Source organism: Emys orbicularis, chromosome 4 (assembly GCF_028017835.1).
Source record: "Emys orbicularis isolate rEmyOrb1 chromosome 4, rEmyOrb1.hap1, whole genome shotgun sequence".
Lineage (NCBI taxonomy): Eukaryota > Metazoa > Chordata > Testudines > Emydidae > Emys > Emys orbicularis.
In genome coordinates, this window is record NC_088686.1 from 108,402,430 (window position 1) to 108,426,771 (window position 24,342).

General features: G+C 40.6%; 1 protein-coding gene across 1 annotated transcript in view; it reads left to right on the top strand.

Moving 5' to 3' along the window:
- The window catches only part of PTDSS2 (phosphatidylserine synthase 2), a 71,996-nt gene extending 49,317 nt beyond the window's left edge, over nucleotides 1-22,679 (top strand). The window contains exons 5-12 of the mRNA XM_065404178.1: nucleotides 192-326; nucleotides 1,443-1,493; nucleotides 3,720-3,833; nucleotides 5,711-5,829; nucleotides 7,778-7,892; nucleotides 14,594-14,739; nucleotides 20,222-20,407; nucleotides 22,535-22,679. Coding sequence (XP_065260250.1) covers nucleotides 192-326; nucleotides 1,443-1,493; nucleotides 3,720-3,833; nucleotides 5,711-5,829; nucleotides 7,778-7,892; nucleotides 14,594-14,739; nucleotides 20,222-20,407; nucleotides 22,535-22,679 — 1,011 coding nt within the window. The remainder of the gene's footprint in view (nucleotides 1-191; nucleotides 327-1,442; nucleotides 1,494-3,719; nucleotides 3,834-5,710; nucleotides 5,830-7,777; nucleotides 7,893-14,593; nucleotides 14,740-20,221; nucleotides 20,408-22,534) is intronic.
- Nucleotides 22,680-24,342: the final 1,663 nt, after the last annotated feature.

The following is a 24,342-nucleotide window of genomic DNA, read 5'->3' on the forward strand; positions in this document are numbered from 1 at the left end:
GTCATGAGAGCCAGGAATATAAATCAATAACCATTCAACCTTCATTTAAGGAGGCTTGACTACATGTCTGAGGTATTCTGCAACATAAATGTAAAAATCATTGAAGATAGGGAATCACTAGTTAGCAACGCTTCAGATTTTCCTGCCTATTAACTATCAACTGCTAACAGACGGATGCGTTAATTCTGCAGACTGTACACGATGGCAGACAGTTCATGAAATACATTGATCCAAATTTAGGAGTTGCCTTGCCAGAAAGAGACTATGGTGGGAACTGCCTTATTTACGATCCGGGCAACAAGACTGATCCATTTCACAATGTCTGGGTAAGAAATTGAAATGAAAAAGCTCTTGGCTAGTGAGTCTTAATGTTTTTGTGTGAAGTGTTGCCTATTTGATACTCTAATGTGTAGTCTTCCATATATGTTTCATTGCTGAATCCATAATCCATTTATGCCTTTTCTTTAGTTTTAGACTTTTACCCACCATTTTCCTTTTTCCTTTTCTCTCTTGATGTTTAGTATTAATCAGGTCAAGATATGCATCTCTTTGTAACCAAATTAACTACTTTTGGAGAAGGGGTAAATGATTTAGCTGTTGTTCAAAGTACTGATGTAAATCCATACCCATTCCTCTGTTCCTACTAGAGTTAGCTTCTGTTTATGCTTAACAGTAGTGTATTTAGCTCCTTTTTACAGAAGGCTAAAAGTTTAAATGCTGTTTACATGCTACAGAGTGATCCACAAATTGCACGCTTTTGTATCTTCACCTGGAATTCAAGAAGCCACATGAATTTTGTTCCCAGGTCCCCAAGCCAGAGGCATAAAATCTGAAACCATAGGAATTGGTGTTAGTTATGTACACTGATCTCCAAGCCTTTATGGTGGCTGTGCAGCAGACAAGGTTGGAACCTTTAGATCCACTGCATGCTCCTCTGCCACTTGAGCTAATGGAGTAACTGATAGCAATAGCAAGTTATACTCTAGTGCACCAACACTAGAAGGGGATGAGAGACACCTTTTGCCCATGGATTTTATATCTATTTGCTGACAGCAGAGCAATGGTGAGCTTGGGAAACTTGGGTTTTGTTCCAGGCTCCCAAGGGGAGCATGCTCTGGTGAGCATAGACCCTTCTGCTGGTTTCCCCGCAGCCTGACCCTTGGCTTCTGCCTGAACCTCTACAAGCTGTCTTAGTCCCAGTTCCCCCCTCCTGGCCCTTCTTGAAGTTTCTAATTTTGCTTTAGCTCACATTACTTGAGTGTTTGCAATACTTCATGGCTACAGAGAAGCATATGGAATTTGCATACATTTCAAATAGCAGCTAAGGCAGTTGAAAAGATTAAGTTCTACGACTGTATTACCTAGATAAAAATGCAGGCCTTGAGAATAAATATTGATCTTCTGTATAACAAATAACCTAACATCTCTGCTTGGTTTTATAGGACAAACTGGATGGATTTGTTCCTGCTCACTTCCTTGGCTGGTACCTAAAAGTAAGAATCAGTCCCTTCTGTGTTCAGATATTTTCATTAGTGCTCTTCTGCTTTCAAAGCTTGACTGCTTCTGTTTCAATGTTACCAGTGTTCAGAATCAATTATATTAGGCAGTCATCCATGAACTAGTTTAAATAAGTGTTTGCATAATAATAAAAGTCTTATTTTTTCTGACCATAGTAGGTCGTTTAATTTCTTTTCTAAATAACATTCCACTAACAAGCTTCTACTTCCACAGAGATGATTCATATTAAGGTCAGATGGATAAAACAAATTTGACCAAAACTTAGGCAGCGTGTGATTTCCTAGAAAAGTGAGGGACTGGGTGAAAAGACATAGCACAAATAGTAAAACAAGGTTTTTGTAGGAACTAAAGGAAGTTGGGTAGGATACAGGACTTGGATCTCTCTTAAATCAAGCTATTAGATTTGCTCCAGGCCAAGAAGAGTATAGCCTGTATCAGGGTCATGTGGGAGAATGTCCTCTACAGAGAGGTTTATTTGATAATGTGCTTCCTGTCCAACTGTTTGTAGTCCCATCTCTTGAGTCTGGCTCATCTGTTTTGATCACCTATGTGCTCCACAAAGCAGAGATTTGTGTACTGCATAGCAAAATAAATATGCCTCTTGTATTCCTCTCTAGTCATTAAAACATTCCTACTCCACTTTGTTAGCTTGTTTTATCTTTCATACTACTTGAATGCAAAAGTGAGCACATTCTATTTTCAATTTTGCTTGTGACTTGAATAATTAAAACAAACTCTTACCTGTTCTGCACCCTGACTCCCCATGAAAAACATGGAAAAAATTAAGGGTCTTACTTTTCAGTACTTTACTTATGTGGATCTTTTATTTTATCATCGGTGTTATCCCAGGACAGATGTTGGTTGCACATTATCAGCATAAACATCTTTAAAAAGTGTCTGCTTCTTATTGGCTTTGCCAGGGTTTAGTCAGTGTAGCTGATCACATTAAATATAGAATTACAGCACAACTTAACTGCCTGAGATTAAATGTTAATATAACTCTAAATGCTGTTATCTAACATAAGGTATGTGTATATTTAGGGGCTATAGTTCATAGTTTTCCAAATGTAGCAGGTTTGGGGAAAGCATGTTTTAAATAGGAGGGGCAGAAATGTGACTGGCTATGATTGCACTTACTCTTCCACCTCAGGACTGTGCCTTTTTCTCTGTAGTAAAACTGTGTCCCGGGTCTCACACTAATCTATTGCTGGGCAGGTGCTGTACTGTACTAGTAGAAAGAGAGCTGTGGGAGCCCCAGCCATGGGAGAAGCTCAATCTTTAGCTGCTGGCAGTAAAGGAGGGGCACTTCTTTCTCCTTTCCTGGCTGCTGCGTGTAGGCAGCTCTTCTCCCTTTGGCTGGAGGGTGGGGAGGCATTTATAGCCTCACCTTCTGACTGCTGGGAGAGTGGGCCCTATGCTACACTCCTCCCAGGATCCAAATAATGATACGTTTACAACCACCCATCCGTCCGAATATGCCTCTCCAGGACCTACAGCAGCACAGTCCGTCTGTCCATGCTCCTGACCTTGCCATTTCTAATGCTGTAAGAATGTTGCTTACAAACCTGCTGCATTTTTACCGCTACACCTTGCAAGCCAGTGCCAGTCATCTTCAATCCTAAAAGGAACTGTTTGGGAAGAGATCACTCAAGCATCTGCCCTCTCCCAACTACACTCAGTATTGTTGGCTCCTTTTGAGTAAATCGCTGATTGGATGGTTTGTTTTTTACACATGAAAAATCTAAAACTGCAGTTCCCTTTTCTAGCCCCTCCTGATAGGTGAGGGCTGGGAGTGCTGTTCAGACGTGCGGAGCAGGATCAGAACAGCACCCAGTGAGTTAAGTGTGTCACTGAGAAGCTTAGCCTAAATCATGTACCTGGATCTTATAGGAAATTTCCACTTAGTGCCTCCTATGCAGAGTCACTTGGAGATGTGATGCGAGTATGGGTGAACACAGACCTATTGCTGATTTGAGGGCAGTTGGCTGCTTTGAGAATTGCATTAAGCAAGCTGGAAGAGCCTTTCCTGAGCAGCCCCAAAACACTGCTGGCTGCTGCCACCTTCACCTGGTAGCAGAGGCACATAGTAATAGACTCCTGCATTTGAATTGTATTTCCTTCTGTTACTGTAACCTGCTTGCCTGCTTTTATTCTTTGCAAGATATTCTCCAAGATAAATTTCCCTCCCTTTCTTTCTTCAGACGCTAATGATTCGGGACTGGTGGATGTGTATGATCATCAGTGTAATGTTTGAATTTCTGGAATATAGTCTGGAACATCAGCTTCCAAACTTCAGTGAATGTTGGTGGGATCATGTATGTACTGCATTCTGTATATCTTAAATGCTGAAAACAACTTGATTATCTGATCTATCTATGGCCCAAATAGACATCTAGCTGTAGTGATACTGTGCTACGGCACAGGATTGATGTAGCCGGTGAGCATTCATGTGCTATCTATCAGATGTAAATTTATTCAGTTGTATATGCACATGGAGGTGATTGAGTTTTAGCTCAGTGCCTACTTCCCCTTTTAATAACAGATTAAAAATGTGTATTTGTTGCTTAGTACAAAACCCTTCCCTTGTTTTGATTGCCCAACTATCAGTTGATGTGTAAATACCTTTACTGACAAACATCTGTTCTGTGGAATGGTAGCCCTATAGTGCACAATTAGATGTCCGTCCATATTTCTCTCTGTTCTTGCATATGTTGTACCTTCCACACTAATCTATACTCAATGTATAAAAATGTTTGGATATGTCTTTCTGATGACAGTATAAATCACAATATTTGAAGATTGAGGAACACAGAGAAAATTACAGGCTTGTATATAGTGTGTATGTTTTTTCTTTTTATCAGTTTCAAATGTGGGCTCAGTGCAACTTGTGTTCAACTTCTCTCTTTTTTGGTGTATTTTGAATCTTTTATGAAAACCCATTTTTCTCTGTTCATCTGACAACAAACATAGGTGCTTTTTAAAAGACATTGCTACACTACAGTAAATTAAATCTATCTTAACTAGGTCCCTTCTATTGTGTAGGGAGTTCAAATTAGAAAGTCATCCCCAATGCCATTTAAATAGTTTGGTCTTGTAGTGCAGATGGGAGCATGCAATGTCTCAATTACGCTAAACTCCAAGATTTTGGTTTTGTCTATCAATTGTAGCCATAGATGCCTTAGGATACTTAACACTTAGATTTTAAGGCCAGACGGCACTACTATAATCTAGTCTGGCTACCTTCACAACACGGGCCATACAGTTTGAAGTGTGACTTCATCTTCTGCATGATGCCATCAGACATGAGTGTTCAAAGTTTGCAACAAACTTCCCTAGATGTGATGCTATTTATCTATAGATTTTTTTTTTTTTTGCATAAATTAATTTTTTATTTAATGTCAACTCTTTGGGGAAAAGTACTTTCTTATTGTTAAAGCTGTAGCATTTTTTAATGTTCACTTTATCTTTTTAGACACATTCCTAAAGAAAGCAAAGAAAATATCTATTTGATCAATGGATAGCAGTATTGGAAGCTGTCATAGTAGAACTAATGAAGTGAGCAACTTTGAGAGATGCTATCAAGTTTAGAATTTAAAAAGCAGCCAATATTCCCAGCTCTGAGACCCCTTTCAGGAATTAATGCTCAACAGTAAATATAGGGCACGGGAGATATTAAGCTCTCCCATGAACTTTACATCCTGAACCTGGAGACAAATAATCCAGCTGGATATATAGGGAATGACAGGCTCAAGATCAAGAAACACCTTAAATACCAGGCACAGCAAAATCCAGTGCAACACAACCTGGTAATACTCTTTATTTGGTGTGCTTTAAGACGTTCCCACCAGAGATAGGCGGTGTGTGGAGCCACAACCGTAATGAGCAGTAGAAGGTCAGTTTACTGTAATAGGACTGATATATCAAGAAGAGGGTTTACTCTTCCCCCTGTTTAAAAATCTGATGTCCATCAAATGCATATCTAGGCAGCTAGACTTTCAGGAGGTATGAGGCATGTTTCCAAAGAATCTTAATATTGGATGAACTAGCTATTCTGTAAGAACTCACTCCTTTTGCATGAAAACATGTACCTGCACATAAAAGTATATAGTATTTCCATTTTATAGCCTTCACTAGACAATTAAGCTTCAGTTTTGTAGTTCTGCTGCTTAAATACTTATTTTTTTCCTTTCAGTGGATAATGGACGTAATCCTATGCAATGGATTTGGGATTTATTGTGGAATGAAAACTTTGGGATGGCTTTCTTTGAAAACGTATAAATGGCAAGGACTTTGGAACATTCCTACGTACAAGTATGCTACTTTAGAAAAATTTTCCATAACCAAAAGTAGCAGAACTCAAATGAGTTTTGGGATTTGACTTCAAATATACTAAAATACTGAATCATAGGTGAAGTTTTATTTGATTTAAGGATTTAATTTGTATGCTCAACAATCTGTAAACTAATTTTCTAAATAAACCTAATATGGGGAATTTTGTATGACTTTGTTCAGCTAACATACTCTGAGTTTTAAAGGGACATCTTAAGGAAACCTGCTCACTTCTGTGAGAAGGAGGACTTTTGTTCTGGTTGCCTTATTAGCATTATTGAGGCTTATGTTGGAAACATGTAAGGGCCTGTGTGATGAAACAGACTTATGTCATGAAGGAGCCAACTTGTTCTTTTGGGTTTTGTAATAGAGCAACAGTTGCTTAATCTGACTTTCCTGAGTAGGCAGCAGGTTAAAATACTATCAGACTCTGGCTCCTATTAAGAACCAGCCTTAGCTTGAGACAACAATAAAAGCTATATGGCAACTTAGCGTATCTTAAGCCTCTCTCTGGCTCTAAAAGGAATGTCTTCTAACATGAGCTCTGGTGCCAGCATTCTTGAAATGTACTGGTGGGTGCTGCTGTGCTCTTATTGTTTTCAGTTGCTTGAATTAGGTTGGCATTTAGAACTTTTTAAGCAGTGTTAAAGACAAGTTGAATTGCACACCCACAGATGTGTGTCACAAAGCTGTGACAACTCAGAGCTTCAGCCTATATTAACAGATAAAGCCAGAGCTATGTGACATTCAGACATTTCATCATTTCCCTGGTGTCTTCAGTGAAATTATTCTGATTATCAGATCTGTAAATGAACAGCTGGAGAGAGTTCTAGTTTAAGGTATGGGGTATGGAAAAGACACGAGGTGGGGACTAGATAATTTAGGAAGTCTGACTTATTAAATGCAACAAAATAATGGAAACCATATTAGCATCCTTTTTGTTTCCAGTTTTTCTGACCACATGTCTCAGGTGCCATTTTCTCATCAGTGATCAGAGTTTGGTAGTAAAACTGGCCTTCTTGGCTATATCCCCATCTGCCGTAGAAGCAAGTTTAAGTGCCTGTAATACCAAGAGTTCCAGCATTGAAATGGTGGAGATCGTGCTGCTTGTTCTGAGACTTGTATTTCATTAAAATCTGTGCATATATGATTGCGTAATTTGGGCAGTTAAAGGACATAGTGATTGTGACTGAAAAGTGTATTCAGTGAAGATTGAAGCATATGCAATAACTAGTGGGTTATTTTGTGACCACTGATGCTGAGTTAAATATTAATGTGAACTTTGTTTCATGTAGTGAAAATACATCCTCCCATAATGGCGTCTTCCACATTGACTGTGAAATCTAGAAATGGCAGAGTTGTGTGGAAACCAGACACGTTTATAGATTAACCTGAAATAAATACAGACAGGAACTGTAGAATGCCTCAGCTCTGGATAGAAAATATTTTGTGAGCAAGTACTCTAACCTACTTAGGAGTGATCAGGTCAAGAACATTCCAGTAGAGTTCAGTAGAGTTATACCATTATTTCTTCAACTCCTAAGTTTTAAAAATGTCCTTTGATAATAGTTATGCTCTAATACCATGCTCTACTGGCTCTGAATTAGCTTTTTGGAGACTGCTCTTTCTTGATGACACCTAGGATAGGAGCTATCTACTTAGTGCAATGTCTCTGTAAATTTAGTTTTGTAAAAATTAAATAGATATGCTGTTTAGCAAGTTTTAAAATAAGAGTACATTGACTCACTGCAGCTTTCATATAAAAGTGGGTTTAATACGGGGGAATAGAGGGCCCTTAGCTCAGTGCAGAAAAGTTTGGTGGCTTGAACCGATGCCTGATTTAAAAAAATTTTAAATGTGTTTGTAAAGATTGGATATTTTCTCTTCCTTAAAACTGGTGTAAGAGTGATGTGTGGTGACTTTTTTTCAGAGGTAAAATAAAGAGAATGGCTTTCCAGTTCACACCCTATAGCTGGGTCAAATTTGAGTGGAAGCCAGCATCCAGCCTGCGCAGATGGCTAGCAGTTTGTGGCATCATCTTTGTAGTAAGGAAACTTCTTTCTAAACTAACTGGTAAAATGACTTGTTTGCAGCACTCATAAATGTGTTAATGGGAATTTTGGTTTTGATTTCTGCCAATCCTGGCCGTACTACGTGTGACACCCTGGAATTGGGACTGTCTATCTTCCTGTCTGTAAATTGATTTTCAAAAATATTTTTAATCTTGATTACTGAGTGATATACTTCAATTCTAAGTAGTTTAACATGCATGCTAAGCGTGATTCAATTAATAAATTGTGCTGCCCAAAATGCAGACTTCATATGAAAATATGCCTTTTGTTCCCCACTTCCAGGGGCGTATTATCAAATTAAAATTGGAGATCGCTTCAAACCAGAACCTTAGAGCTCAGCACTTCGGGCTCTGGGCACTATGGATCTAGAACACAGTGTTTTGGCTTAGGCCTATCTAACTAAAATATCAAAGAAAAGATAAGGGAACTAAACAATTGGATGTTCATATTGGACACTCAGTTTTGTCTAGCTCTGTTCTCCAGGGTATTTATGTATTGAATGGCAGGTTTCAAAGTAGCAGCCATGTTAGTCTGTATCCACAAAAAGAACAGGAGTACTTGTGGCACCTTAGAGACTAACAAATTTATTTCAGCATAAGGTGTTTATCTCTGTCTGAGGGATTGCCTACAAGATCTCTATCAAGCATTCTTAAAACTACAATACCCACCTGCTGAAGTGAAGAAACAGATTGACAGAGCCAGAAGAGTACCCAGAAGCCACCTACTACAGGACAGGCCCAACAAAGAAAGTAACAGAACGCCACTAGCCGTCACCTTCAGCCCCCAACTAAAACCTCTCCAGCGCATCATCAAAGATCTACAACCTATCCTGAAAGATGATCCCTCACTCTCACAGATCTTGGGAGACAGACCAGTCCTCGCTTACAGAGAGCCTCTCAACCTGAAGCAAATACTCACCAGCAACCACACGCCATACAACATAAACACTAACCCAGGAACCTATCCTTGCAACAAAGCCCGATGCCAACTCTGTCCACATATCTATTCAAGTGAGACCATCATAGGACCTAATCACATCAGCCACGCAATCAGGGGCTCGTTCACCTGCACATCTACCAACGTGATATATGCCATCATGTGCCAGCAATGCCCCTCTGCCATGTACATTGGCCAAACCGGACAGTCTCTACGCAAAAGAATAAATGGATGCAAATCCGACATCAGGAATCATAACATTCAAAAACCAGTGGGAGAACACTTCAACCTCTCTAACCACTCAGTGATAGACTTGAAGGTGACAATTTTGCAACAAAAAAATCTTTAAAAACAGACTCCAAAGAGAGACTGCCGAACTCAAATTAATATGCAAATTAGATACAATTAACTTAGGTTTAAACAGAGACTGGGAATGGTTGGGTCATTACACGAATTGAATCTTTTTCCCCATGTTAAGTTCTCCTCACACCTTCTATGGGTCATCTCAATTATCACTTCAAAGGTTTTTTTTCTTCTGCTGCTGATAGCTCATCTCAATTGATTGGCCTCTTACAGTTGGTATGCGTACTTCCACCTTTTAATGTTCTCTGTATGTATAAATATCTTCTGTCTGTGTGTTCCATTCTATGCATCCGAAGAAGTGAGCTGTAGCCCACGAAAGCTTATGCTGAAATAAATTTGTTAGTCTCTAAGGTGCCACAAGTACTCCTGTTCTTTTTAGGTATTAAATGTATTTATATCACTGTCCCAGAACAATCCAGAGTAAGTGGAGAAATGCAAAAACGCAGCAGACTGAAATGCTTTTGATGCTTTCTCTAGATATTGGACTGTATTATTTACATACTTATATATATAATCTGTACATTTGATAAGCAGACTATTCTAACAGCTGCTTAATCACTCTGTAAATTAGCGGAGGATGAATGATTGCTATGAAAATCTGATGGCATTTTTATTTTAAGGGTTGCCTAGCAAATTTTTCTAATCCAATTTGCATTGTAGGGCATCTTAGATTGTTATGTATTCTAAATTCACTCTTATTGGAGAAGACAAATTTCAGGTTTGTGAAACTGTCCTTTTGGAGCAAGTAATGTATTACTTGTAATTAACAATTTGTGGGATTACCTACAACATATGTTAGGCACTTTGCAAGCACACAGATGATAGTCAATTTGAATAAAAATTCAGACCACCAAACTTTCTGTAATACAAAATTTGTCTTGTATGTTAGATTCATATGCCACAATGGATTTGCTCAGATTGATACAATTTCTTTATGGGAGTTGAAGTAAACAGCAATATTAATAAAACATTCTGCATATCTGTAAAAAGGTCCTGGAACCCAATATGAAAGTAACTTTCATGCACAATAAAAAAAGAGCCAGCCATTAGTTGGCAGTGCCTATTGCTAAACCTGAAGAAGCTGTCAAGTTCCTGTTAGTCTGGGGCAAACTCAAGTCATAGTGATTCTCTTGGCAAAAACAGCTTGCATCTTATTTGTGATTGTTAAACTAGCTTCATCTCGCAGATATACCTCAGATTTAATCATTACTTGCTAATATTTTTCATTATATATAATCTTTGGAGCAAGAAACATCCTTCGACTCAGTCTACCATAATAACCATAACTGAAGTGGCTCCCCCTGTAGGGGTTCTTTCTGTCACTTTAAATTTCAGTTCATCTACAAACTCATGTTCTTAAGTAAATATTTAATTACTGCTGCTCAGTGAGATCTTGTCAGTGACACTTGTGTAATTAGTGCCCAAAACTGGATCTGTTGCTTATGTTTCCTGGTATTTTGTGTGTATCTATAACACTGGTCTACAATTTTTGAGAAGTCGTCTGCTTCAGAGATAAAATGTGCTATTTATTATGTATTTTGATGTGCTGAATTCAAATATGACAATTAAAACAACTGATTGGTTACTGTTCCTAAGATATTTAAGTTTTTACATTTTATGTCTATGTATATTGTGTAGATAGTTTTAATCATAAATTGTAAACCTAGGTCTTTTCATGTGTTTATGGTTGCTTTACATGATAATATTTCACCTGCCCTGTTTATGTAACACTTTAAAAATCAGCAAAAGGGTTATATAAATAAAATTTATTATGAAACAAAAGGCAAAAAACTATTATGTACATAGTTTAGTCCTATTCAGTGTCTACTCGGCGCTTCTTGGCTTCTCTTGTATTCATTAAATGGAGCATCTCTTGTCACTGTCCAGCAATAGTCTGCAAGCATTGATGGGCTCCATTTGCCCTGATAGCATTTCTCCATTGTTGCAATGTCCTGGTGAAATCGCTCATCGCTCACTGCTCCGCAGTTCGGTGGAAAAAAATCTAGATGAGAGTGCAAAAAATGTATCTTTAGTGACATGTTGCAACCAAGGCTTTTGTATGCCTTGAGGAGGTTTTCCACCAACAACCTGTAGTTGTCTGCCTTGTTGTTTCCGAGTAAATTTATTGCCACTAACTGGAAGGCTTTCCATGCCGTCTTTTCCTTGCCACACAGTGCATGGTCAAATGCATCATCTCGAAGAAGTTCACGAATCTGAGGACCAACAAAGACACCTTCCTTTATCTTAGCTTCACTTAACCTTGGAAATTTTCCACGGAGGTACTTGAAAGCTGCTTGTGTTTTGTCAATGGCCTTGACAAAGTTCTTCATCAGACCCAGCTTGATGTGTAAGGGTGGTAACAAAATCTTCCTTGATTCAACAAGTGGTGGATGCTGAACACTTTTCCTCCCAGGCTCCAATGACTGTCGGAGTGGCCAATCTTTCCTGAGGTAGTGGGAATCTCTTGCATGACTATCCCATTCACAGAGAAAACAGCAGTACTTTGTGTATCCAGTCTGCAGACCAAGCAAGAGAGCAACAACCTTCAAATCGCCACAAAGCTGCCATTGATGTTGGTCATAGTTTATGCACCTCAAAAGTTGTTTCATGTTGTCATAGGTTTCCTTCATATGGACTGCATGACCAACTGGAATTGATGGCAAAACATTGCCATTATGCAGTAAAACGGCTTTGACTCGTCTTCGATGAATCAATGAACAGTCTCCACTCATCTGGATCGTGAACAATGTTGAGGGCTGCCATCACACCATCGATGTTGTTGCAGGCTACAAGATCACCTTCCATGAAGAAGAATGGGACAAGATCCTTTTGACGGTCACGGAACATGGAAACCCTAACATCACCTGCCAGGAGATTCCACTGCTGTAGTCTGGAGCCCAACAGCTCTGCCTTACTCTTGGGTACTTCCAAATCCCTGACAAGGTCATTCAGTTCACCTTGTGTTATGAGGTGTGGTTCAGAGGAGGAGGATGGGAGAAAATGTGGGTCCTGTGACATTGATGGTTCAGGACCAGAAGTTTCATCCTCTTCCTCGTCTGACTTAAGTGAGAATGATTCTGGTGCATCAGGAACCGGCAGTCCTTCTCCATGGGGTACTGGGCGTATAGCTGATGGAATGTTTGGATAATGCACAGTCTATTTTTTCTTCTTTGACACACCTTTCCCAACTGGAGGCACCATGCAGAAGTAACAATTGCTGGTATGATCTGTTGGCTCTCTCCAAATCATTGGCACTGCAAAAGGCATAGATTTCCTTTTCCTGTTCAACCACTGGCGAAGATTTGTTGCACAAGTGTTGCAGCATATGTGTGGGGCCCACCTCCTGTCCTGATCTCCAATTCTGCAGCCAAAATAAAGGTGATAGGCTTTCTTAACCATAGTGGTTCTACTGCGCTTTTGTGATGCAAAAGTCACTTCACCACAAACATAGCAGAAGTTATCTGCACTGTTCACACAAGTACGAGGCATCTCTGCTCACTTTGGCTAAACAGAAATGTGTCCCTTTGCAAAATCAAACAGTGACAAATAAGAGAGCACGACACTGTATGATTTCTAGAGCTGATATAGGGCAATTTGTTCAGCAGAGTGATGTAAGCTTCGTTATGATTGCATCATCCCTGACTTCTAGGAATAACATGATGCAATTCATATCATGTATGATGCAATACCAGCTTCAGATTGCATCCTTCATTGTTTTGCCTAAAAAGCAAGTACTGTCCAAACCCAGTCATAGATTTATTCATAGATCCAGTCAAAGATGTATTTTAGTCATTTCTGGTTTAAATTGAGATCCCTTCCCTTTATAACTCACTTATCCTCCGCCATTCCCAAGTCAAGGGTCGTATATACTGACCCAATAGCATATCTTGAAAACTAGAGCCAATCAACAATTCTAAGCATCATTTTCGTTCTCAGTGACCCATTTATTTCTGAAGCGTTTTGGCTGTAGAGCAGTGTAATCAGCCTTTTCAGTAGCCATTGGAAGGACGACTTTTATGCTTTTAGGATTCATTAGTGGTAGTTCTAAAACTATATAAATCACCAGATAAACTTGGTTAAAAATAGAATTAAGGTTGCTGCCACACTTCATTGGTGCCTCACCATGTGCCTTACAAAAACATTTTTTTTTTTTTAAATATTCTAATCGCTTCCTTGCAGCCCCCCATAAAACCCTTTAATGTTCTTAGGGCACCTGACAGGTGCTCATATCTTGGTGGAGGGCATAGCATGAGAGCTGGGACAGAGTAGAATGTTGTGGAACCAATGGCAATGACTTTAGCTCAAGCTTTAACCAAGTTTTCACCAAATCTCCCTTTTTTCAGTGAAAGCAGCAAAGAGTCCTGTGGCACCTTATAGACTAACAGACATATAGGAGCATGAGCTTTCGTGGGTGAATACCCACTTCTTTGGATGCATCCGAAGAAGTGGGTATTCACCCACGAAAGCTCATGCTCCTATACGTCTGTTAGTCTATAAGGTGCCACAGGACTCTTTGCTGCTTTTACAGATCCAGACTAACACGGCTACCCCTTTGATTTTTTTCAGTGAACGCAACATGAAATGGGAGAGCAAAGGAAGCTGAGGAAGCATGTATCCCCACTTTCCTTTTGACTCCTCTACTCCTGGCAGCCCTCTATAGTCTCATTCCCCATGCCCTCTCTAAAGACCTGCTGACTGAGTCAGGGCTGCTGAGATCGGAAGGGTCCGGGGGGGCGTTACCTCAGTCATAGTATGTGTGTGTGCAGGAGAAAGTGGTAAAGGAAGCACTATGCTTCCTTATGATGAACTATAGGAAGTTAGTTGAGTGAAGAGGGCAGGAAGTGCTAGTGCTTCTTGAACTTCTCCTTGGTCCCTCTGCTTCTGGCAAACTCTCCTCCTCTATCCCCCGCATGAGTCATGTGTAAGAACTCCCAGGAAGAGGAGGCTTGTTCCTGTGCTCCCTCAGACCTTTCTTAATAATTAATCTTGGGATGCTCATCTGGGCCTACAACCCCCTATTAGCTTTAATAGGCTCCCAAATTCTAGAGTGAGGTCTTGGTCCTGTTGAAGTCAGCGGGAGTTTTCCATAGTCCTCCATAGTGGAGCCCGGTTTTCACCCCTAATCTGGAGATTAAGTACAACTGCCATTGCTTGGCATTTTCAACCATACTTCAAGATGTGACTGGAAGGTAGTGCTGCATAATTCAGAGCAAGCAGATAGGCATGTTTTCTCGTTGCTCTTTGTGGGGCCCTCTCTGTACAAGTCTGAGTACACATTTCTATTTTAGGAATAAATGTAAGGGGTGGGGGTGGTCCAGGCTTTACTCACTGAACCTTTTAAAATTAAATTATTAAAATGTCCTTTTTTTTCTCAGTTTTTATTGGCAGAGCTGAACACATTTTACTTGAAGTTTGTCCTGTGGATGCCACCAGAACACTACTTGGTCCTGTTACGACTTGTCTTCTTTGTCAATGTGGGAGGTGTGGGCATGAGGGAGATCTACGACTTCATGGATGACCCGTAAGCCAGTCGTTTTGTCTGTGCAATGTCAAGCTTTAATTGCTTTCTTTTTAGCCTTGCTGCAGTTTGTTGGTGCAAGTTAGCGTAGAAGTGGATCAGCCTATTGGGGCAAAGAAGCCCAGCCCTCAGCACTTGCTTTGTTTTCCACTGTGCACCTTGATTGTAAAACATATCCCCTCTTGTAGGCTACATGTGGTAGATAACAGGTGTCCGTATAGACCATTTTACATGGGCAATATTAAATTTCAGTTTTTCTTGAACAAAAAGTTACCATATTCTTTAAACATTTGAATTACCTGGAACACTTGTTTTATTTGTGCGAGGTGGCATTGAACTCCTTTCACATTTACAAGCCTGGTGCTACAGTCCTTAGACTTAGCTTCTAAGGATTGCATGGTCCAGCCCTAAACCCTTTTTCTTAAAGGTGCTTCTTTCTTCAGCTATCTTCCAACACTTTTCTGGTCCTCTGGAGCTTTTGTGGCACCACCTTGCAAATCAGAGGACCCTCTGGTGATGCATTTTAGGGCAAAGAACCCCCTCCCCCACAACAGTGCAGGTACTAGGCACCTGTCAGATTGCTCCTATTTAAGCATCATATTTGTCGTTGCTGCTTTTATTGTTTCTGCAGACTGTAAGATCTGAGAATGCTTAGTTCTCAAGTTCAATTTTTCTGTTAATTTACAGTGGTAATGTCACAAATTGGCTGACCACGCTTCTTAAGGCTGACACTACCTCTCGCTTCAAAGGATGCTCGTTGTCTGTCACTGACCAATACAAAAAATGTCTGTGTTCAGAATTTAGGGTTTTGACACTGAAGGTCAGTTTCACTTGCAAGACTTTGACTCATAGAACTGGAAAGAAGGGTCAATCCAGATTATTTAGTTGGATTTAAGGACTTTCAGCAGTAACAGGTGGTCCCCTGCCACTTGGTGTTGGACCTACTGGTTTGGGACATGCCTCCATTTCAAAGGTAAGACGAGGTCTCTACCTCTTATTGGTGAGCTCCTCTCCTTAGCAGCACACCCCATCTTTTGGTCCCTGTGTTTGGGTTGAAAAAGCAACTCCTTTGCCCTCTGTTCAACCACATGGCATAACATTGAGACTTAGGAGAATCATCAGTCATTAGTCTCTCATTGCTGATTCAGCGTGTTGCCATTCTTTCAGTGAATTGAGTCACAAAAATGAGGAATTCATCTAGTGAACGTACAAACTCATCCCAAGTACCATGTCACCACAACCATCATTAGCTACCTTTTTGTTTCTCTTGGTAGGTAAGGTGACTGCCATCAGCACATTTGAGATCGGTCTGCTGATGAATCAGAAAAACAAACTTCTGTAGGTTCTTTATGGAAGGCTGCGGAATCTAATGCCGCTGGTATCTCATTAGTATCCTCTGTCTGCTTAGTCTGATTGTGGTTCCTTCTTGCTTCCCATACCATCACACGAGAGATGACATTCTACTCCTTTTTTCACCACCTGTCTTGGTGTTTGTTCCACTCCAAATCACCTTGAGTCAAGAACCCTATTGATGGACTCCTCCAATTCTGAATTGTAAGAAGAAGCTATTGGTGAAGAGCAGGCTGTTCTGGATACTTACTTCCTAGGTACACTCTAAACACATCCAGTCTGTTCCATTTGAAAACTGCTGTGGCCTCTTCTTTAAAAAGGGATAAAGCCTAGGATATTCCATTGGTCACCTGTTGCCGGAATCAGGGTCAGGATGCCTTATTCCTGGGTGACAAAACTGTTGCAGAGCCAGCCAAAGATCTAACCAGCTTCTGTAATCCTACAATATTCAGCATAGGAAGCAATAAAGCTCTAAACTAAGATATTCATCTTCTCTCCTAATTCAGGGTCATTTGTGGTCGTTTCAACAATTTTAGCGCCAGAGTGACTAGAACTTTCTGGTCCTCCTGATAGAGCATCTAAAATTTATATTAATGGGCCATGAGACTTACAGTTCTGGTGCTGAGAGGCTTTTGTCATTCTGATATCCCACTTGTCCCATCAAAATTGTCCCACAGTTCAGAGCAGAAAAGCTCTGAATCTAGGCGGATTCTTCCTTAAATAATCCTCTGGTGCAGTGGACTTAACTGCTAGGTGCATGGCATCTGGAGTTACGCTCTCTCTGTATCTTCCTGTTTCGGGTGTCAAGCCTTTTTCAGAAAGCCTGGAATAAGGCCATGGGTTTTATACTCGGTCCTTGAGCGGAAGAGTGACTTCCCTTTAAAATTCTTTCCCAAATAAAGAGCCCGTAACCAGCTTGTGTTCCTTCAACATTCTCAGTCTGAGTATGGCCCGTTCATCAGTGGTCACCTGGGACTCTTAGTTCTCCTTCCTTAGTTCTCTCACAAGCAGGGTCCCTGAAGGAATGGCTTTATAATCAAGGCACGTGAAAATAGCCAGCTTTCTGCTTTGCTGGCCTACTCTCCTCAACAGGTGTAGGTCAGAACAAGGTTTTTGGAATACTTTTGGTTTCTCTCTCTCCATTTGTCACTATATTTCCATCTTAGCCTATTTAATCCTAGTCACACCAGACAATACCTTGTACTGTGGCTCCAAAGATCCCTTGTTCTAGAGCCAGGAGGCTTTTTTAAATTGGAGTATGTCTCTCCAATTCCATCTGCATCCGTCAGTAATTTATGCTCCATTTACCCTATTTTGTTTTCCCCAGAATACCTGGACCATTCTGTCTAACTTGAGCTAGAGCGATGGTGTCAAACACATGGCTCTCAAGGGCCACATGCTTAAGAAAAATGAGTATTTGATTATGAGTGGATGTGTTCCTCGGCTGTGTCATGCAGGTCTGCTATGGGGAGGCAGTAGAAGGCACCATCTCCCCCACTTCTTCTGCAGCAGCCCCAGGAGCAGCTCTGTTCTGAGCTGGTAACGCTGAGAGACTTCTGTCCATTCCCTGCTAGAGCTGTCTAGCAGCTCCCTGGTTGGTCGCCTATTGCATTGTAGGGAAGAGAAGTGAATATTTCTGGTTGCTTCATTGCCTGCTTGCCTGCCAGTAGTGGGAGCCAAGGGAACATGATAGTTTTGAGGGGATTTACCTGAGCCCAGGGGGTAAGCTGTTCAAGGATGGATCCCTTCCCCTATACAGCCACCAACTGCAGCCCAGGAGAGGGGAAAAGGGAAGCTAAGAATAAACATCCAACGATGGCTCCCAAGTGCTCTGCCCCAGCACAGGTTAGAGTATCCTAGAGGTATTCTAGCTTGCAGTAGCTGGGTACGGTTCCCAAGGGACCATACACCAGCTGCAGATAGCAAGAGTTCAGTGCCCTCCAGCCACTCCCCTGCCCATCACACACCACCTGCACCAGGAGCTGCAGGAGGGAGGCATAGAAGACAGTTACATCAGCCCTGCACATATTGAGCTGGTGGAGGCCCCAGTGAGGGATTTATGGGTGACTTCTGCTCCTTTTCCACAGCCTGGCAGAACAAGGCAGAGACTGTCCCAAAGTATTGTGGGTGGTCTCTGAACTTTGTCCTTTTTGACATACGTTTGGTGCTCCAGCTGAGCCCCAGCAAGTTAGAGGCTCTAGCGCAGATGTCATGAGCAAGCTAGAAATTCCCAAGGCGGGTCTATCTATTTTTTAAAAGAACTGCTGAAGGAAGCATCGTAGTCACCCTGACATGTTCATTTCCCCCGACCTTATGTAGCTTTCTAGTCCCTGGTCTCTGCCATGCTGCTCCCCTTCCCCTCCACCTTGCCCCAGTAGCTCTGCCACTCTGTGCTGTGTTCCCCATGGTTGTTTCACTTAGCACCTTAGGATGCACTCAGAATGGAAGACCATGGGAGGGCTGGGCAAAGAGAGGTAGTATGTAGGGGAGTGAACGCAGAATGAAGGAGAAATCAAGTAAAAATGTGAGAGCCTATCAGAGGAAACAGTTCTCCTATTCCTGATGAATGAAGAAAAATGCTATATTCTTTGTATGGTTTGTCTCTGCTTTTTTACCAAAGAGACAGAGTGGGACAGTGTCAAAGGTAAAATTCAGTCATCTGTATTAGGGCTTCAGAGTGAAACTTTTGTTCTGATTTTTGTGTTGTGGGACACAGACAATCTTTAATTTAGAGATAGAAGCTGCTGGTAGAAGGCTTGAGGATTAGCTGTGAGGGGTGGGAAGGAAGAGGAGGGTCCCTAGAAAAGTGTAGTGGCAGTGTCTGTAGCTGTCATATAAACCAGGGGCAATCTTTTTGTTTCATTTGTACAGTTTCATTTGTTTCATTTTGTTTCATTTTGCCTAGCAGAGTGGGGTCCTGGTCCTTGACACAGGCGGCTAGGCTCTCTGGTAATACGGATAGTAATCCCACAGTTGTTTTGAAAGAACGTGTACAGTAGAAAGTGAATACAGAGAATTGTTGGCTGAGCTAGGTGAAGTGTGGCCATCTGCCTTCCAAAGCATGGTACTTGGAATAGTTTGATTGGAATCAAATGGCTTTTTATTGTTAGATGTCTAATTTTTGAACAGGTTTTCTGAAATTTGTTCCTCATGGGCATGTAACCTGTGAGGTGGGAGGTCCCAAAACTCAGGCTGCCCCCGGAGCCAAAATGTCTACTCCACAGTTAAACAGCCCCTTAGCCCAAGCCCCTTCAGCCTGAGTCATAGGCCAGCTGCAGGTTTTTAATTGCAGTGTAGACAGACCCTAGCAGAGTTATTGCCTTGGCTTCTCCTTGTAAGTATTCAGAGGGTTTGCTTACAATCTTGAGTGTCACTGATTACTTCAGAGTTCACTAGCAATTCAAATGTACACAGTGTTGCAATTCCCCTTTTGCTTTCCTGGTACTTCATAAGGACTAATTCAAAAGGAAATTAAATACTGAAAATGTTTATGCTTGTAGATAGTTATGCCACCAAAAGCATTCTAGCTCCCTTCCCTTTTCCAATGTCTTATTTTCTGATAGTAAGCATCTTCATTTTCAGTCCCTTAAGAGATGGTCAGATAGGACTAATTAGGTAGCTTTTGTTTGGAAGATAATAGGGCTCAGAATATAGATCAAACACATTGTTACTTAAAAGCATTAAGTACTGTATATAACAAAGTGTGGAATGTGGCTTAGTGTTCATAGAAGATGATCTGGAAGTCAGAGTTCCTCTGTTATAACTCCACTTTCACCATCGACTGTCTATGATCTTGACTTGGTCAGGTAATTGCTTTGTGCCTGTTCACAGATCTATTGAAATGGAGATACTTGCCTACCTTATAAAGATATTGAGGATTAATTCATGTAACATGTTCTCAGAACCTCTGAAATGGGCTGTAAGGGAGAATAAAGTATTCAGAGTTAGAGGGAAAATACTTTGGTATGCCAATCTGTAGTATGTCCATACATCCATAGTAATGGTTAAGAGTAGACATTCACGCAAGTGGGTAAAGATGAAATACGTATTCCTATTCTCCCTCTTATTTTTATAAAGGTATTGTCCATTGTACATTTGCTACTAAAATACTAATCACTTAATGTCTCTATTTCAGGAAGTTCCATAAGAAGTTGGGTCAACAGGCCTGGCTAGTTGCTGCTATCACAGTCACAGAGTTTCTGATTGTTGTGAAGTACGACCCTTACACCCTAATGCTGTCCCTTCCTTTCTACATTACCCAGTGCTGGATACTTGGAATCATACTTGTGCTCACCTGGACAATATGGCGCTTTTTCATTCGGTAAGCAAAGGTGATAGAGCTCAGATTCCAATGAGCACCAGTGCGCCAAGACCAGGCTTAGCCAGCCCATGTGAACAGTAGCTTATTGTAGAACAAAAGACTTTCAAAGTGTATCTTTTAAAAACTCTATAATTTTGAGTTTCCAGGGGGAACGCATCTCACCAACAGCCTATTGAAGGTGTACAATATAAAGTCTGTTTGGGAGACTTGATTAGGTAGTCTTCAACGCATAATATCCACAATGCTTGACTCTGTTTAGTATAATTTAAATATAAATGTAACCAGAATCCTGACAACCAACTTATAACTACTTGTTTTAAAGAACTTAACCAGAAATCTGAAAGCTAGTCTGTGACCCTCACACATTGGTGTATACTTTTGAAGTGAAGGCCAACTGTATACATCAGATGCTCAGTATGCCATGGCTACAGCTGTCACAAGTCATTAGGGATTTTGGGTGCCCAATTTGAGACACCTTTAAAGAAGCCCAGTTTTCAGAAAGTACTGAGTAACCCCCTCTGAAAATCAGGCCTCGTTAAGACTTTTCTCAAGTTGGGCACCAGATTCACTGGTGACTTTTGAAAATGTTGGCCTATATTTTTAGACCATCTAGCTCTGTTTCTAAAGCTACTTTCTGACATTAATGTCTTTTAAGGCTACATACGTGCCAAACTGGAATTATTTTCAAAGCCTCATTTGAATGATCAGATTGAAAATATTGTCTGAAATCTAAGTGATGAGACCCTCATTGTCAAAATGCAAATATGGCTCATGATTTTTAGGCAACTTCATCATAATAATAAAGAATTATGTATGGTGACCAACTACTGGAAATTTCAGCCCAAAAATAATTGTGAGAAAATTGCTGAATAAGCTACTGAAAGTAGGGGATTAGTTTAAAAATACAATCTCAATCTGGATGAAAAACTCCAGTAATTAATACCCAAGATATTTACCCAGACTGTATGTACATACATGCAACAGATGCAAAATATATTGTATATAACATAGCAGGAGTGTAGTTGTAAAGATGGTGGGTGGGAGATGTAACATTTCCAGGATGACAAACATATATCTTTGACAAGCACAGCAGGTGCATACACATGATCTATTGATTTTATATGCTCTTGGCCACTTGCCTAGATGGCAGGGCCCCTTTCAAAAGGTTACATCGTTCTCACTAGAGTGCAGAAGGTAACCCAAGCCAAACTGCTTGTGAGCATGATGTCCACTTCCCTGAGTATCTACCACAGGGGCAGGAATTCTCTTCTCCCTGCTAAAATATCTTAATACAGAAGAGAGACAGAGTAGTTCATAAGCACTTCCGGCAGCCAAATAGGATGCGTTACTGTGTGTGCCTGAAAACAGATTTTTTTCAACATGTTGTCTGGAGACAAATGCATGGCATGTATTTTCTCCATGGGACTAGCTCTAGTATTGTCACTTCGGAAATAAACAGCTGAAGGTGCATAACTCCAACTGCCTTCCCGGTAAAGTGCTCTGTCAGGGGAAATGAAGATGGTAACAAAGGTCAAAGTTAAATAGACCAAGAGAGAGGGGACCAAAGGTAAATATGCGTTATAAGTAAGGCTACGTTTTAGCCTTAAAACTGGGGGCCTTCGTTATAAGAAGTGTGCTGTTATCCAGGTTGAGAGTTTTCCCTAATTTTCTGACACACAATCTAAATATGCACGCTCAGTTTGGACACTACTCCAGGGTGATGGCACCTCTGTGTGAAGAAATAGAAGATGTGCCTTCCTCTTCTATAATCAGTCAGTGGGTGTGGTCAAAGGAATGAGACCAGCCTATGAGTCAGGTCCTGCATGGCAGCTTCTCCGCTACACTTGTGCAGAATGCAGCCTGTGTTCATTATACTTCTGGGCATGGTGGTAATTATTTGTAAGTACTAGCACTAAATGTAAATAAACTTTTTTCATCAACTGAATCTGTACCCTTTCTTACAGGATAAAGGAAGTCCATACAAACTTAGTGCTGTAGTATGAATCAAAATGAGCCAAATTATCAGTGTCATAATGACACCAGGATGTATTTATCCAATTGTTTTTATTGTAAATCTAAGCGGAAATGCTTGATAAGTCAATACTAACAATCTTGTTTTGTTTTTAGTGACATTACCTTGCGGTGTAAGGAGATAAGACGACAACAGCAAGAGCACAAATCTGAAAAGGACAAATGCTTAAGCAACGGTGATGGACATTCTCCAGTACCAGATGAACAAAACGGGAACAAACTGAGGGAAAGAAAATTTTGAACCCGAACAACAGACTAAGGGCTAAGAGAGCAACCTGTGAAAGTCAGCTTGTTTGACATGACTCTCAACCTTATTCTACCTAGAAAACTTCCATTGTTTACCCACGTCTGAAAATCATCTGGGGAAAGATGTCACCATGACCCCCTTCTAGTCAAAGTTGGAGAAAGACTACAATAGATAGAAATCAGAACCTACACTACTGAGAAAGAAAGGATCTTTGCGTGTGTGTTTTATAAATGTCTGTTCCTTGCAAAATTAAGGATTTAGGGAAGTTTTAAATTAAATGCAAAGGGAATCCAGTGATCCTATTTCCAGTGACCCATGATATTTCAGTTTTGACACTGTTTGGTGGGCCATTAGGAACACTCATTTTATGGACTAAATATACATGGCACTGAACAATTTTGTATTTCTGCTGAAACTACCTTGAGCTGTGACGTAATATATGTAACGTTGGTTCCATCCACCTATTAGCAGAAGTTCAGGGACAGAACTGCAGCAAGATAAATTTAGTGATGTGACTGGAGCGTGTGAACAAGTTGCATCACTTGCACAGCATATAATACAGTACACAATTGTTACATCCCCTGCAATGCTGGGGTTTGCTGCCTTTTTCAAACCTGATTTACATTACCATGGTGCAACCTATGACTGTGTTTCATACTACATCATAGCACTGATTATACAGAAAACCTCTCCTTTTGGGTCATTTTTATCCAGGTCATCTCTCAACATAATCGAAGTTTAGGTCAGAACGTTAACCTCCATTGCCTAATGGAGTAAAGTGTATTACAAACAGAAAATTGGTAGTTAATTCCATCGAGGTCTTAAGTTATTTGCCTTATACTTAAAGCATTATTTTTCTTTGCTTGCCAAGACAGCTGCATTCTTTGCTTCCGCTTTGAAGGCAGGTCAAGTTCTGCCATCCTTCAGAGTTGTCCTATTCCTCCCAGTGCTAGGTCTGAGCTTTTAGCAACCGTAAACCAACTGGAAAATGTGCATTCTGCCGGCCACTTGCACAATACACAGACACTAAACGCTTTGCTGTCCTAGCTGATGAAAGAATAGGGTTGACTTGTCACTTGTGGCCCTTTCCTGAGTGATGAGCGAGAACCTGTTGTCCAAGCTAGCTGGCATTCTTGCCAGTGACTCAGTGTCTCATAACATTTAAAAACTGACATTTCTAATGTCACTGCTCCTAAAACGTAGTGGCCGCAGTAGAACATCAACTTGTCCCATATTGTCCTAGATGCAGGCCCCTGTAATGTAACAAACTGAGAACTTTAACCAACATAACTTTTCTAAAAATACAGAAGTCTTATCTGGCTATTAATCACATTATACACTACTTTTGAGAGAATCTTATTTATACAGAAGAAAATAATATAAATACGAAAACAGTGTAAAAGCTCAGAATTTCCAAACAGCTTTACCCCAAACTTTCAACGGGAGCTGGAGACTCACAAGCCAAAGCTGCTGGCTGCAGCAAAGCACAAATCTTTGACCCATTTGGGGCTCATACTTGAATGGTGAGCAAAATCCATGTCTCTCCCGTGTTGATAGTGACACAGATACTTTTAAACAATGCGCAGCAGGGTAGAATTTAATTAAAAATTCTACAGTATGAGTGCACCTAAAAAGCTCAACAAATGAAGCAGAGTTT